Below are 15298 nucleotides of genomic sequence, written 5' to 3'. Positions count from 1 at the left end.
ATTGAGCCACAATAAAGAAGAAATTAACCAAAAAGAAGAATAAACTAAAACAAAACGTTTGGCGTTTGCAGCGCCGCTGGTTCGGGGATCGCAATTTTCTGATCCGCACAGTTCCCGCTAGGATGGTGGCCGGATTTCGGGATGCCAAAAGCTGGACGGACAGAAGGTGGATTGGAAAATGTTTGATTCGTTTTCCGCTTCCATCAGTCATCGGAGTCGGGTCGAGTTTCGTGTTTTTTTGCTCTTCTTCTTTACGGCGCGGGAAACGCAATCCCCGATTGATTGTCATGCTTTTCTCGCGGGTCGCGCCGTGGGCCCTGCGGTCAGCGTGCGTCCTGCGCGCGCGTGGTTCAAGGATATCGGGCCGTTTATTGTGTGCAAATCAGCCTCCGCAGCATAACGTCAACTACACTCCACCTTGGGGGGTGGTCCACGTCCGTGGTTTTGGACAGTGCTTTGTGCTGGGGTTGCGTTGCACTTTCAGTGCAACGCAGCAGCAGATGGCAGATGCTTGTTTCCAATTCCAATTTGTGGATTGTTTAGGAAATGCAATCGTTTTTCGCGGCTGCTTTGCTGGTGTGGTGTACCACAAACTATTGAGTCAGGTCCTCAAAGCTCAGCCCCTTTTTTCTTCCCAAACAAATCTGCTGCTTGGGAAATGCGCATCCCGCGATCATGTTTATGTCGTTAATCGTAACATAAAGATAAAATTTAAAAACAAATTTAAACGAATAATCAACGATAAATGTCAGGAAAGTGTTCTGGATGCTCCAGTCACGTATGTCGAATTATGAATAGTTTTTATTGACTCAGCACTGCAGAAGCTATAATTAAATTGCACAAAAGCAATTATTGAAAAGGAAAATTTAAAAAAGAGTGTCCGTCCATTGCGAAAGCATAGTGAGGATGTAAAAGTAACCTCAATACTGTGACCCAAACCCTTCGGGAATTCACTTGTAACTCGAAAACTCTTTCTTTATTCTTCTAAATCTATGTAATTACCTTTAAACTAATCCCCACTCTATGCAGTACTGTGTCTATATTTGTTCCAATTTTCGAAAACCGTTCGAAACGTCCTTTTTAGGCATTAATTTAGGCCTTCACACATTCTTTGTTTCCGCTCCTATCTCAACTGTTGACTGTAAAAGGTGTCCACGGAGCGGCCACTTGAATTAAGCGAATAGCAAGAAGTGCCAGAAGCCATGGTGCTAAGTCAGGCGAATACTTTCTTTATTGACAGTTTGGCAGATTGAACTTTTCCGTTATTTTTTGGCCACAGTAGTACTTCAGTACGTTGGCTGATGGATGCAGAATGGATCACTGATCAAGCAGGTCAGGGTATCGCATTGAGTATTCGCAAGCGTAGGGTGAGATCGGCATGGAATTGTCTACTATGAGTCGCCATTCTACGTCCGAACTCATAATTGGCATCTTGCTGGAATTGGTCTACTTTGATCAATCGGAGAGAAATTGTGTGTTCGCAGCACAACTTTTAAGGCCTTCTGAGTTCAGAGCAAAATGTCAACTTCAGTCCGAGAGCGACCACAAATCACCCTTTTTGCGATGTGTTGGTCCGCTGATGCTGATCGACGGCGGGTTATGGGCGTTTTTTGTCAGGAAACCCAATACTCGGGGCGACCCAGTCTCGACGTAGGGTCGGCCCGATGCGATCGGCGGCCTATGCTTCATTAAGAGCGCCCCCGTAGAAGACCCCAAACATCACCTTCGTCACAAAACATTCGCACTCCCGACGTTACGCACCACGACGGCGGCTGTGGCTGCGGTGGCGTTGGTAACCTTTTGCACCGTGAAGGTGGCCAGGGCTCGGTGCCAAGTGCAAAATGTAAAGTGAGGAAGCGACGAAAGAAGATTAAAACCCCCTCTGTCCGGGCCACCACCATCACCAGCCCCAGCGACGGCCCACCAAGATGCACACCGGGGTTTGGACCGGGAAGCCAACCGTGAGCGAGAGCGAGCGAGATGCAAGATTGCACCAGCACAACAAAAAATCGGAACCGGGGCAAACGGGGAAAGATAAACTGCACACATACGCACTCGCACACGTACGCATACGCGGGAGGATCGAATTACACAAGCCCCCCCTGGCCGAGGACCGGAATGGCTGCCTTGCAGTCCGGGGGTCCCATCACTTGAACCTTTTGTTTTTTTTTTTCATGTTCCTCCTTTTTTTCCTTTTTTCCAATTTGCCCTCTCTCTCTCGCGTTCCACCCCTCCATCCGGCTCCGCCCCCACACACACGCACACACACGCACGACCAGGACGAAGCAGCGGCGCGGCTACTGCGATTCGAGCGAGACCTGCTTTGCATGCTCCCGGCTCCCGGTTCTCCCTATCTCGCTCGCTCCGGTAGGGGTGGGGGGAGGGTGCAGTACCGAACGTTGTTGGGCAGCAAACAATGGGAAAAAACAACATGAAATACATGGCGAGCGCATGGCGTCCCGCCGGTGCGCCATCCATCCATCATCGCCGGCCACGGTTGATCGGTTTGTGTCTTCATGTGCACTTCGATCCACTCCGGGCGGGCCGGGGGGCATTGTGGGTGGCAGTGCGGGGTTTGCACTTTTCCACTTCGCAGTGTGCGCTCTCTCTTTTGCTCTATCTCTCTCTCTCTCGTCGGTGTCGGATTTCTTCCCGAAAGAGGCCTGGTCCCGCTCCCGGGAACGAGCTGTCACTTCGGACGGACACGCAGAGCGCACGCAAAATGAGAGGCCCTCCCCCCTCTCGCCTCTAACGCGCCCCCCGAAAAAGGATGTGACGCCGGTGAGGACACTGAGGGGCTGGCGCTGGCGGAGCGGGGACGACGTTTCGTTGTTTTCGGCTTTTGAAGGCGAACGAAAAGTACCTTTTCACACCTTATTTTCCAAGTTCCCCGGGTCCCCGCCATGCTTCAACCATTTTTCTTCGCCTCCCCCGGGCACACACACACGCAGGGGGGCGCACACCTAACTAGCTCAATGGGAGCCAGCAGTGTGCGTGTGTGTGAAAGGGTTTTTTTCGTCGGTTTTTACGCCTTTTCTTCTCGCCATCTCGGGGCGGCCGTCACTTCCTTCACACACCGTGCTGCTCCGTGGCGTGTCCCTTTCACTCACCCAGCACACACACACACACATGTATGCACGCAATGGTTTCGTATTTGTTCGCCTCTTGTTTCTTGTTTTTTCTTCTTCCGGAAGGGAAAGAGTTGTTGCCACGGACGGTGGAACGGTGGCGTCGTCGTGGTGTCGAAGCAATAGAGCACAAAACAATATGGCGTGCAGCTCCCGCGAGTGCGCACTTACGCACACACACACACGGGGGGCCATAATTAACGCGTGAAGGCGCGAAACGCGTAGAAGATCCAAATGTCACGCCGACAGAACACGCAAAAAACACGCAAAAAACACGCAAATAGAGTGAACATCCAAGTGGGCTGCGGGAGCAAAGGAAGCATAAGTGACAGCATAAATCGTGCTACGCGACTGTCGACTTTTTCAAGTGTTTCTCTCTCTCTCTCTCTCGTGTCGTTGTTGATGTTGTGTGTGTTATTTGAAGTGAGACAAGCAGCAAATTATTATTTCATTTTCCAACAACGGTGAGGTTGATGAGGTTGTTTTTGTGGGCACAATGTTGCCACACACACACACACACACACACACACGTGTGCGTCACGGAGAGTGAAATAAAAAAGAAACGAAACGGAACCAATGTTGCACATTTGGCGTTTTTTGACACTTTTCCGAAAGACTTGAGCGCTGAAGTGATGAACCCCGCCGCTCGGTTCATTAACTACTTTGATTGAGCATGTGTCGTCGGGTTTTTGTGGCGTTGTTTTATCTGAAGTCGTAGCCATTGTTAGCTACTTATACTACTTTTTAAGCAATTTTAGAGAGTTTGTTGGGAAAATCTATTGGTTTTATGAGCAAATCGATTGGTTAAGTCATTTTTTCCTTGTTTTTTGGGTCGGCTCTGGTCAGGTCAGTCTAGAGCTCTGCTTAGTCTGCAGTTCGTGCATTTTTACTGTTGATGTGAACTGACCAACTTCACCGTTTTGTTGTTTGGGCTTGTGTTTTCAGTTATTAAGTTATTTATTTAAAAAAAAATTATATTTAAAAAAGTATTAACATTTAATAAGCACAAGTTGTTTTGAATTTATTTAATTATTTTTGTTACTTTTTGGAGATTTTATTTTATCAATTATTGACGATAAGTGTAGATAGCAACATTTTCAGATTAATTTTGCTGATAAGTTGATTATTCATTTGGTTTTGTTGTATCTATCAGTTTATCAATTTTTTGTATCAGTTTTTTTATGAATAATCGTTGTAAAAGTTATCAATTGAGTATATTCCACTGCTGTTAAAGGCGTACAAAGTCATAAAGAACAAATGCAGACAATTCGTGTTGCAAATATAGATCGCTAACATATCTGGTAACACATGGTACATTATTAAATTTCAATCGGTGCGGCAATATTGACTGAGCTATCATAACTCGGAAATCACAGAAAATGTCGGCTGTGGCTTCAATTTATTCCGTGCTCGTCATCTTTATGCATACGATTGTTAATTTATTGTTTGATATTGTTAGATCGGACAGAGCCGTATTAAGCATTAACTTCAACTTAAAGCACTTATTTTGATGCACCTCGAAGCAACACGAAATTGAATTGAATTGATCGATTCGAAAGATATTAAATTATGCCGTAAATCGACAATAACGCGTCGAATGTTGGCGGCCGCAACGGCCTCTCAAATCGGCATAGCTCTGTAGAAATTGTTGTATTATTTTCTGCAAATTTATTATAAATCCATTTATCAAGCTTATGGTCTTTCATTCACAACGGAATTGCTTGACTTTAAAAATTCAAACAAAACAGTAATATAAATAAAAATCATGTAAAAATATGAGAAAGAACGGAAACCCTCGGTGAGCATCGTTCGTTCGGCCGCCGGAAGTGTTTTGCAAAACATTTGCCCTTTGCACTCCCTCCACCTTTAGGGGCCGCGAAGGTGATGAAGTGGCGAACAGCGAAACGTCATTTAATCAACCCTTCGGACCCCATGGTCGCATCCCCGCAACCCGTGACCCTGTGCCAGATGAAGCATCATATTTGCCGAGTGTTCCGACGAACCGAGCGAAAAAAAAAAATGAATATGAAAGAAGTTTAAACCTCATTTCACACCTTTTCCGGCTTCAGGGCGGAAAAGTTGGTTAGGTCTGGTTTTTCCCCGGGCCGTTTTCCCGCGAAACGGAGGAAACTAGAGAAACTGGAAAAAGGGGAGCGAACAAAATGCAAAAAACGAATGCCAACCGGGCGGCGCTGCGTTCCAAATTAATGCTGCACGTGTGTGCAGGTTGTGTCCTGCGCCCTCCGCGCCCGACCGCGCTGCGTTACAAACCCAGCGGTCGTTGCGGGTCCCCGTGATGCATACGGTGCATCCTACCAAGTGCATTCGCAGTGCACCAAGCGACGGCGCCCGCCAACCACGGGCTTCGCTCTACGCACCGCCAAGGGGTTGAAATTTTACAAACTACCCCCGGCCCGAAGGTGTGTGTGTGCGCCAGTCCCGGTCCCGGTCTGTTCGTCGTGGCTGTGGTTTGTGCCGGAGTTCCGACCACCCGGCCCGGCCGGCGGTGCAGTTTGTCAACTTTATGCTTCTCGGGAACACTTGCCCGGGAAAAGTTGCCTCCTAAAGGTGGGCTCCGTTTTTCCCGGGGCTCGCTCTGTGTGTGTGTGTGTTGCATCTCCAGAAACCCCCGGCCAAGGATCCCAACAATAATTACCAGTGGTTTTGGTGGGCAACCCGGGAAGGGTGTCATCCCCGATCCCGAGGTGCCGGTTGCCGGTTCCGGCTCCCGAGCTCTCTATTGCATTACGCATCGTCGGTACCGACTGGTTGGCCGGGTTGACTTTTCGCGGGCACCTCCAGGTCCTTGTCGTTTGCGCCGCACGTCACCGACTGTGTGCGACGGGGGCTCGTTAGGGAACGGCACAACGCACGCACGATGCTTCAGCGGAGTCCCGGGGCCGGGTCGGCATAACAAGAACCGGGAACCGAACGGAACGGAAATAATTACACGCCAGTTCCACCGCTTACAACTTCCACCCAGTGGGTGGGTGGGGGTCGTGCAAAAAATATAGCATTTCATTTGTATTACGCACAGCCACACGGGCCCAGCGCCGGCGTGTCCTGGCGAAGGAAGGCGAACCCAAGCTTTATGCTCCGTGCCGCGACGTCATTATTAAGTTTCGAATCGCACAGCACAAAGGACCCATCCCCGAAAGCCTGATGCCGCAACATGATAATCATCAAAAGTGGCTGCCGCCGAAGAAAAGTTCCAATTCCCAAATTTGCAACGTTGCAGTTCCCCCACGAAAAACACACATACCGCCGGTTCCGGAAAATTGGTTTGATGCGTTGCATTTCCATCCATTTTTTTCGCTGCCCGAATTTCCCGGGACTTCACTCCCGCCATTGTTGTATTTGTTCCGGTCCGAGCGACTTCCTTCGCGCTCGCACACAATTCATTAAAACTCGAATTAAAACTTTGCGCTCAAATACACACACACGCCAGCGCGGGCGTGCCTCGGCGTCCCCGCCGGGGCCGGGCCTGTTAATTAGAAAACTATTCCTCGGCACACACTATCATTCCGTCGGTGCTCTGCATGTGTGTGGTGCGTGCGTGTGTTGGCCCCATTTGGAGCCGGCACCTTTTTTCGCACCAACAGCGTCACCATGACGACGGCGCGCCATCTGCTCCGTGGCGAATAGTTTTCCGACCGCCAGCTACCTGACGCGATCGTCAGGCAGCCCACCAACCAACAACCGAGTGTTGTTGAATTTTTTGTTGTGCTTTTTCCACACATCAACCCCGACATCATCGTTCCTCGGCATCGTCATCATCATCATCATTCGCTAGGAGCACGCGCGCACCGCGTATGCAAATTCCGCGTGTTTCGAGTGTTTTAATTTCGAACCGACCCACACACACACGAGTGTGTGTTAGCTGCACGGTACGGTTCCTTCCAGACGGACTCAGCAAGGACTCCGGGTTGGGTTGGTTTCGGCCGGGCCAGGGCCAAGGCTTCCAATCCGTTGGGCCGTGGCCGTTTCCTTCGCACTGATTTTGATTGCTTCCCCTCTCCCTCTCTCGCGTCCCTATCGCGTTCCTTCCGGAGAAGGGTATATCATCATCACCGGCGTCGTCGTCGTTGGAGGAGGAAAAATGGCTTAAATTATCATCAATGACCCCGACGACGACGGCGGCGACGCTGGTGGTAGCGGTGGCGGCGGCGTCCCTTCGGTGGGTTGTAATTTAATTTAATCATCAACATCGCATGATTTATGATAGTTTGCATCCCTAATCACTTCGCCCGCGTGGTCCGCCAAACGCTTCGCGAACTCACTCGCTCACTCTCACCCGTGGAGTGAGCGTGAGCCGTCGCGGTGGTGAGTCATCGGCAGGTAACACCAAGGCGGGCAAGGAGCGCGGTTCCGTGGAGCATGTTTGCGGGTATCGATTTTCGGTAATTACGTGGCCCCATCCCACAACCGGGCCAGCCAAGGAGTTAGCCGAGGGAAAATCTAATGACGGAATCCTGTTCTTCGCCGTCCGACGCTCACTCAAACATTCAACAGCCGGCCGGCCGTCTTGAAAAGAAACCCACGGTTCCGCACCCGAGCAGTGGTCAGTGTCCTTTCTGTCCGTTCCGTCATCGTTTCGATTTTCCACTCATCGTTTATTGACGATAGGATTTGTGTCAGTCGTCAGCCGCGCGGAGTTTTAATCGCACCGATGTCCTGTGACTGATGTCCTGGGGATTAATAATTGAAAGGATAATAGGAAGATTGCGCCGCCGGGCTAATGGGGTGCCGGGTGCACGCTTTTGTTTCGGCCCCCCGGGGGATCCCCGGGATATGTAGATCCGATCCGGTGTCCGAGTCCAATAATTGGAAGCGGGAGTAACATCGACGGCGGCGGAGGGCCCACTTTGAGAAAGGTCCTATTATATCATTTCAAGCTGTCCGTTTTCCACGCCGAAGAAGGTGTGTACCCGCTGGCCGTCCGGTTTCTTAATGGTCCGACTTACCATTTACGGTGCCGACCGACCGACGGACGGCAGTGCCCTCCATCAACGTTCGCCAGAAATTGATGTAATTGACTGGAAAGGATCTCACCCGTCCGCTTCCCTCCCGTCCCGGCCTGCCGTATGTGGGCTCCTTTTATTCCCGCCCGATGGCCCGCCTGTGTTCCGTAAGGACCGAAACACCGATCGAACGTCGATGGCCGGTGGGTGATTTTGAGTGAGTTTGTGAAAAATAAAGAGAGACCGGCCACGGCGAGACGGAAGCGTGCAAAAATGGCTGTTTCATCGAGCCCCACGGACTTCCGTCGGTGTAAGGACCTCCGTCCGAACGCCGATTCGCCGTAAACCATTTATCCTAAAGCAACCGTAATCATGAGTCTGATGATTCCTGACCACGCCTGACCGGGACCCGGGGGCCTCGCACACACACGCGAGTACTGAGAAAACGGATACTTCCTGCTTTCCGGTGCGGTGGGGGTCCTTCAGATCCTTGGTCCTTCGCCGGTTGGCGATTTAGTGAAATGCTGTAATGTCTATAATCAACGAAACGATCCGACCGCACCGATTTCCCCCCTACCCCTCCCAAAGGAACTGGCCCCTGGACTCCGGCTAGACATCAAACAACCGTCTCCGGTGCCGCGCGAAGAAACGGAAGGCGGCTGCAGCGCCGCCGATATTCGGTTCGTTCGGCTAATTTTATTTCTTCGGCAAACATGGACCTCTTCCGCACGCTTCCGTGCCGTACCGTCCGTCCGTCCGTCTGGCGACTAAATTGCAGCATTACGAGGCAAAGCATCGATCGCCCGCCCTCGGCCCGCCCCATTCGTGTGGAGGTCCGGACTCTGGCCGACCGGGCAGCGCAAGGGCATAAATTAATCAGAAAATCGATGCCGACAACCGGCGAACGGACTGGCGGCCGGGTGTGGTTGGCGGACCTCTGCCATCCGTCACCCACCGGGGGTCCTAATCTTTTCCCCACCCGTACGAGGACATTTCGCTGCCCACCGACCGACCGACCGAACCGGGGGGAAAGCAGATTCGTAGCGAGCGATAAAGACTTTAATTATAACGGCAAATAGTGAAGGATTTTTCCAGGTCGTACTTCACACTTTGTCCAGCCGCTGGCCGTCGGCTGCCTTAATTTCGGGGTATTCGTGGGCGCTTCCGGGACCGGAAGTGGAACGGTTCTTTTATGGGTGGGTCGACCACCACCACGACGTAGCCGCCGGCGGCAGTAGCAATCACGCCGATGAAATCAGGCCGAACCCGGAATGGGTGATGGAAATCTGTCAAGGATAAAATTGTCAAAACGATCAACGACACATGCTGGCAGTGCATACAATGTATGTGCGCGTATGCAAACAGCAGATTGTGAGGAGATATCTGTTAAATTGTTGCATGAAAACGATCACACTGGACACTCACGCACGTACGTCAGCCTGTGGCCAGATGGCCCATCTGTGGCCAAGGAAATGCTTCCCGTGCAATCTTTTCCGCAAACACTCTGTGTTCGGCCGGCCGCTACACGCACGCACCGCTCGGTTGGTGTGTGTGTGTGTGCGAGAGACGTCATCGCGTCGGGCGCTCTCGCTCGCGGACGCTCTCTCTCTCTCTTTTGCTCTCGTGCGTGCGTGCGGCTTCGGGTGCCCTTCGGCTCAGGTTCGGGGTACCCGATTCCGAATACGAAACGAAGAGCGGGTGAGAGAGGCAAACTTCGTGCGTCGAACTGGTGAGAAACTTTGGGCCTACTTAAACGAAATGAACGGCAACAAAATTTTTCCAACTTTTGCCGGCGACGGACGTGCCGCGCGCGTGTGTACACTTTCCCGTCTCGAATTTAACGTGTTTTCGGTTAAAGTATTATTTTGAACCGACGGCATCGTCGCTGTGTGTCGTGGCGGTCGTGAAGAAGTTGAATTTTGTGCGTCAATCGCTTCCCGTGACTGCGACGGATCCCAACAATCAAGGGGGGTTTCTGTGCGTGCGCGGGGAGTTGAACTTGAAGAGATCCACCGCGAGTGCGTGTTCCGTCGGAGGAATTAAACAAAGTATACGCCTGCGATATGTCACTTAACGTGTGACACATCCTGTGGTGGTGGCCGGAGCGACTTGCGGTTGGCCGCTCAACGCACAAGTCGGGTGTGCGTGCGTGCCGAGATTAGACGGCGGATAGTGAAGCAAAAGCGGAATTCGAAAAGTGCGACGACGGCGACGATACCGTGAGAAACGAGCGTCGCGGGTTTTGGGTGTGAAAAATTGGATTTTTTGGGCCCAAACCAAGGAGGCTGTGTGTTTTCTCGTTGCGTCGTCGAGAGCCGCGCGAGATGCGCCGTGCCTAATCCCGGAGAGGGGCACAGCGTGTGTGTGCCGCGGGAACCACACGCGGCGGCGGGACGAGGAATTGAAACAAGGCACACACGGCGAGGATCGAGAAGACGTGAAGGAACAGAAGAAAAAAACCAAACCCGACCCAAAGCAGGGCCTCCTCTGCACAGAGGCCAAAGGAAGAAAGCCGCGGCGAAAGAAGTGTTCGCAGCCAGAGGCCAAGAAGGCATCGAAGCATCGAGCAAGTGTGTGCCCGTCGAGTGCGTGCGTGCGTGCGTGCTGCACATGATTTATTGGTGCACACGCGGAATCGGAACAACCTTCACGTCGTAGCAGAGCCACTGACAGGCGCGGTGAGAAGCCACTCATCATCCTCACCGAGTGTGTGTGTCGGGCACAGTGATTATTGGTGAGCCTTGCTCCTGTCGTTGTTGTTGTTGTTGTTGCTGGTGTTGCTCGTGTTGCTGCTGTGTGCGAAACGGCAAACACACACAGCCGCACACGGGCCTCGCGACCGGAAATTCGAGACCCACCGTCGTTGTGAGTGCGAGCGAGAAGCAACGTTGTGTGTGCGAGCGAGCGAGTGAGGTGCGTACGCCGTGTTCAAAGGGGCGAGTGCGAGAGCGAGAAGGCGCGACCGACGACGAGAGCAAAGTGGTCTGCTTCGATCGAAGAATAATAATCCTGAGCGAGGAGTGCTTTTTTTTCGCCCCCGGTGTTCCCGGTGTGTATTGTTTGTGCGTAAGTGGGTGTGCGTGCGTGTAAGGCACCCAGCCGCCGCCGCCTCCAACAACCGACCGGCTCCACCCGGAGAATCCTGACGGCGCGGTGAGATGAGGTTGCTGCGATGGTGTGAGCTGAGCTCGTTAGCCGCGTGAAAAAAAAATTTAGTGTACGTGTGCGTGCTCGTTGTGTGTGTGTACGGCACGGCGAGCAAAGGAAAAGAAAATGGTCGAAAATATTCGAGTGGCTCCGTTGTAATATACCACACGGCGGGAAATTACATCAAGTGATTACGCGGCCCGGCCCCCCTCCGAATATAGTGTGCCTCAATCCGTGGTGAAGGTGTGTGAAAGAGAGAAAAAGAGTGAAGAATTCAAATTCTCGAAACCATATGCGCGCGCGCTGGGCGGCGCAAGTTTTCGCCAAACACCGTCGTGAGTGGCCTAATTTATCGTTCTGCCGGCGTTTTGATTTTCGCCGCCCGCCAGCAACCGGCACATAAATCGTCCCCCGGGCGGCCAATTGTGCGTGCGTGACAGGAGACGAGAGCGAGAGAGAAAGAAAGAAAGAAAGAAAGAAAAAATAGGCAGCCAAAGGCTTTTGGGATTTTTGGCAGAGTTTTTGCAACGGAATTTGTGTCATCACCGCGTGGAAGTGAGTGAGCGCGACAGAGTGAGCCGAAGTGTCAGTTGATCTCACTCTCGCGATCGGCTGGCTTTGTTGACAGTTTCGCGTGACGCGGGCGATGCTGGAGCGGGATGAAACCGCGACACCACCACCACCATCACCACAGCAGTAGTAGGCACACGGTCCACAGCCACACGATGGCCACAGGAGCAGATTGCTCCCGGACTAGGGCGACGACGACGACGGCGACAACAAAGCTAACCACCAGCCGGAGGTGGCGAAGAACGGCAACGACGGCGGCGACAGTGGGTCACTCGACGAGGAGCAGCCGGAGTAGTAGCGGCAGCAGCAGCAGCAGCAGCAGTCACCACCACCCGCAGCGAAGTGACCATCTGACGACGAAACGACGGCGGTACCGGAACCTGAGCGCGCGGCTCAAGTGCTGCCGGCCACCGGGTGGCGGCGGCGGTGGAGTCACGTCCGCGCTGACCGTGGCGCTGCTCGTGGCCGTGCAGCTGGTGGCGCTGCACCCGACCGTGCTGCACTGTGCCAAAACGTTCTACATGCACTGGAACACGACGAACAGCATCTTCCGGATCGACAACACGGACCACATCATCGACGTGAACAAGGGCAACTCGCAGTTCGAGTACGACCAGGTCCACATCATCTGCCCGGTCTACGAGCCGGGCACGTTCGACAACGAGACGGAGAAGTACATCATCTACAACGTGTCGAAGGTGGAGTACGAGACGTGCCGCATCACCAACCACGACCCGCGCATCATCGCGATCTGCGACAAGCCGAACAAGCTGATGTTCTTCACGATCACGTTCCGCCCGTTCACGCCGCAGCCGGGCGGGCTCGAGTTCCTGCCCGGCAACGACTACTACTTCATCTCGACCTCCTCGAAGGACGACCTGCACCGGCGGATAGGCGGCCGCTGCACCACCGACAACATGAAGGTCGTCTTCAAGGTGTGCTGCGGCGACGAGCACCAGGCGCACCACGGTCACCTGCCGTCGTCGAACGGAACCGGCACCGGCACCGGCCCCGGCGAGGGTGGCCCATCCGGCGGCGGCGGCCCCGTCAACAACACCATCTCGATCGATGCGTTCGATCCGAACTCGCGGCTCCTGCCGCCGGCCATCAACGCGAGCCAGGGCAACATCGTCCAGAACACGGTCAACTGGCCGGTGTGGGGCGGCGAGGGTGGCAGTGCCGGTGGCTCCCACCCGGTCCTGCCGCACCATCCGCCCGTGCAGCGGCCGGGCGCGGGGACGGCACCGAACGGGCGCCACAATCACCACTACACCGCGTCACCTCCGCGCACCTCCATCAACAGTGGGATCGGGAGTGGCAACGGTGGCGGCGGCGGGTACGGTAATAGTAACATTAATAATCATAACAACAGTCCACCGTCCAGTGCACACCCGGCGGCCGCCAACAAGCCGACGAAGAAGACGAAGGAGTACGACAAGCACCCGAACGAAGTGGTCAAGAACGAGGAACTGACGTACAACAATGGTGCGGGCCACGGTGTCCACGGTGGCCGGAGGCCGGCCGTGGCCCTGCTCGGGGCGGCGGTCGCCATGCTGCTTCACCGGTGGTCGGGGGTGGTCGCCGGCAGCTGAGGGACGACCATGCTGATGACGACGACGATGATGATCTTGGTGATGATGACGGCGGGTGACGACGGCGGTGGCGGCGGCGGAGGGTGGCCGGTGCACGCAGGCGATGCATCGAGCCCGGGGCGCTACTCCGGTTCCGGTTCCGGTGCCAGGCTCCCATTCCTTCCCATTCGTCCGTGCCATCATCAGCCGCCAGGAGCCGCCGATCGGTGTTAGTCCCGTCCTCGCCTCCGGTCCCGTCCTCCCTTATCCGCAGCGAGCGCCACGGTGGAAGGACTTGTGGAAGGAAAATCACGGAAATAGTCAGACAGAGAGCGGGCGCGCGAGAGAACTAGGTTTAGAGTGCGACCGGAAGGACATTTCGTTAGGCAGAGAGAGGGAAGTGAGACGTACTACGGCGAAGATATTCTTATACATAATAATGTAGGATAATTGAAAAAAGGAAGGAGCAAAAAGGGGAGCGATCGTCCGCCGCCAGTAGTCCTGTGTAGTAGAGCGAGTGATATTAATTTAAAACTGAGAGTAACTAATCGTGAAACAAAACGGCAAACACTAGCAAACTGTAAAAAGGAAGACGACGCGAAAAACCCGACGAACGATGGGTGGAAATCATGCGGATGAAACAAACGAAAACACAACACAATTGGCAACCAATTGGCCCCACGAAACAAACTGTCAAAGAGAGAGGGACAGAGAGAGTTAGGGAAAACAATAGAGCAGACCCCTGCCGGAGTCGGAGACGATGAATTCCGCGACATTCCGCCTCGGCGAACCGCGATTGCAATCCCTTTCAAGTTCCCGGGAAATCATCGCCCCACCCCATCATCGTCGTCATCTTCGATGAGCGTGTGGAGCGAGAGGGCGATGGGGGACGAATTTCAAACAAGACTGACCGATCGGCGCGCGATCCGCGATGTGCAAAATCGTCATCATCGCAACGGCGGCCTTTCCGCGCAGCGTTTTTTAGCGCGACCGCGGAGGACGGCAGGCAGGATGGTGTTTTAAGTTATTTTATTTCCCCAGACAGACAGAGAGAGAGAGAGAGAGGACATAGATTTTAATGCAACGCCATGTGTTCCGCCGTCTGTGTGCCCCGCACATCCCTAGAAACCCGATCCCCCTCTGCGTGTCCCGTGTGCGAGTATGTTTGTCTCCGTTTCCGTTTTGTTGGGGGCTGGCGCGGGCGAGAATCCGATTCTTGCCGTGGACGCTGCAATGTAGAAAACCGTGACCGTGGTGCGTGTGTGTGTATGTATAAAGTACTGTCCAGGACCTGCCGCCCGACGACGACGACGACGGGCGACGCATACTGTAGGGAGATAGCAAAACGGAACCCTCTCCGCGATCGGGGTGCAATCGTACGCCGCGCCGCGCGAACCCAGCACCCTGTCCCGTAATTTAATGTCCTTTATACATAGTCAGTAGACGGCCCGTACCCGTTAACAGGTTTTGTGTAAATACAGTAAATATTTCTGAACTGAAAATCATCAAAAAACAACAAGACAACCTCTTTCGTTTTGGCACTTGCTGCCTGCCTTGTTATCCTGTTTCGTTTCCTTTTTGTTGTTGCTGGCACAGAGTGGCCATCCCAGCCAGTCCGTGGGTTCCGTCGGGTCGTTCGTTTCCGGAGGGTTTCCGCTTCTGTTCCGTCCAACGAAACTGTGTGTGGTCAGCGGTGGTTCTTTATTGTTTCCGTGGAAAAGCGCGCCTTAAGCAGGGAAGTATTATGATTTCTTGGCAGGACAGATCCGGAGGCGTTCTGAGAAGAGTCTCGCCTCGCCTTGTGTGTTCCACATCCAATCCCAAACACGCTCATCCGCCTCGCGCGCTAAAGACAACAACACATCTGAACTAGCAACGTCAAGTTTAGCACTCAAATTAATGCAAGGCCCAGGGTTCGCTC

The 15298-nt window shown here is 53.4% G+C and overlaps 1 protein-coding gene across 1 annotated transcript; it reads left to right on the top strand.

Moving 5' to 3' along the window:
* The first annotated feature begins 11895 nt into the window (after positions 1-11895).
* On the top strand, positions 11896-13398 carry LOC128270807 (ephrin-B3). The gene has a single exon (XM_053008227.1). It carries the CDS (start codon positions 11896-11898, stop codon positions 13396-13398), a length of 1503 nt encoding a protein of 500 aa, XP_052864187.1.
* Positions 13399-15298: the final 1900 nt, after the last annotated feature.

Source organism: Anopheles cruzii, chromosome 3, assembly GCF_943734635.1.
Source record: "Anopheles cruzii chromosome 3, idAnoCruzAS_RS32_06, whole genome shotgun sequence".
NCBI classification, from domain to species: domain Eukaryota; kingdom Metazoa; phylum Arthropoda; class Insecta; order Diptera; family Culicidae; genus Anopheles; species Anopheles cruzii.
Note: the sequence above shows the minus strand (reverse complement) of the source record. Positions and strands in the feature narration are given on the sequence as shown.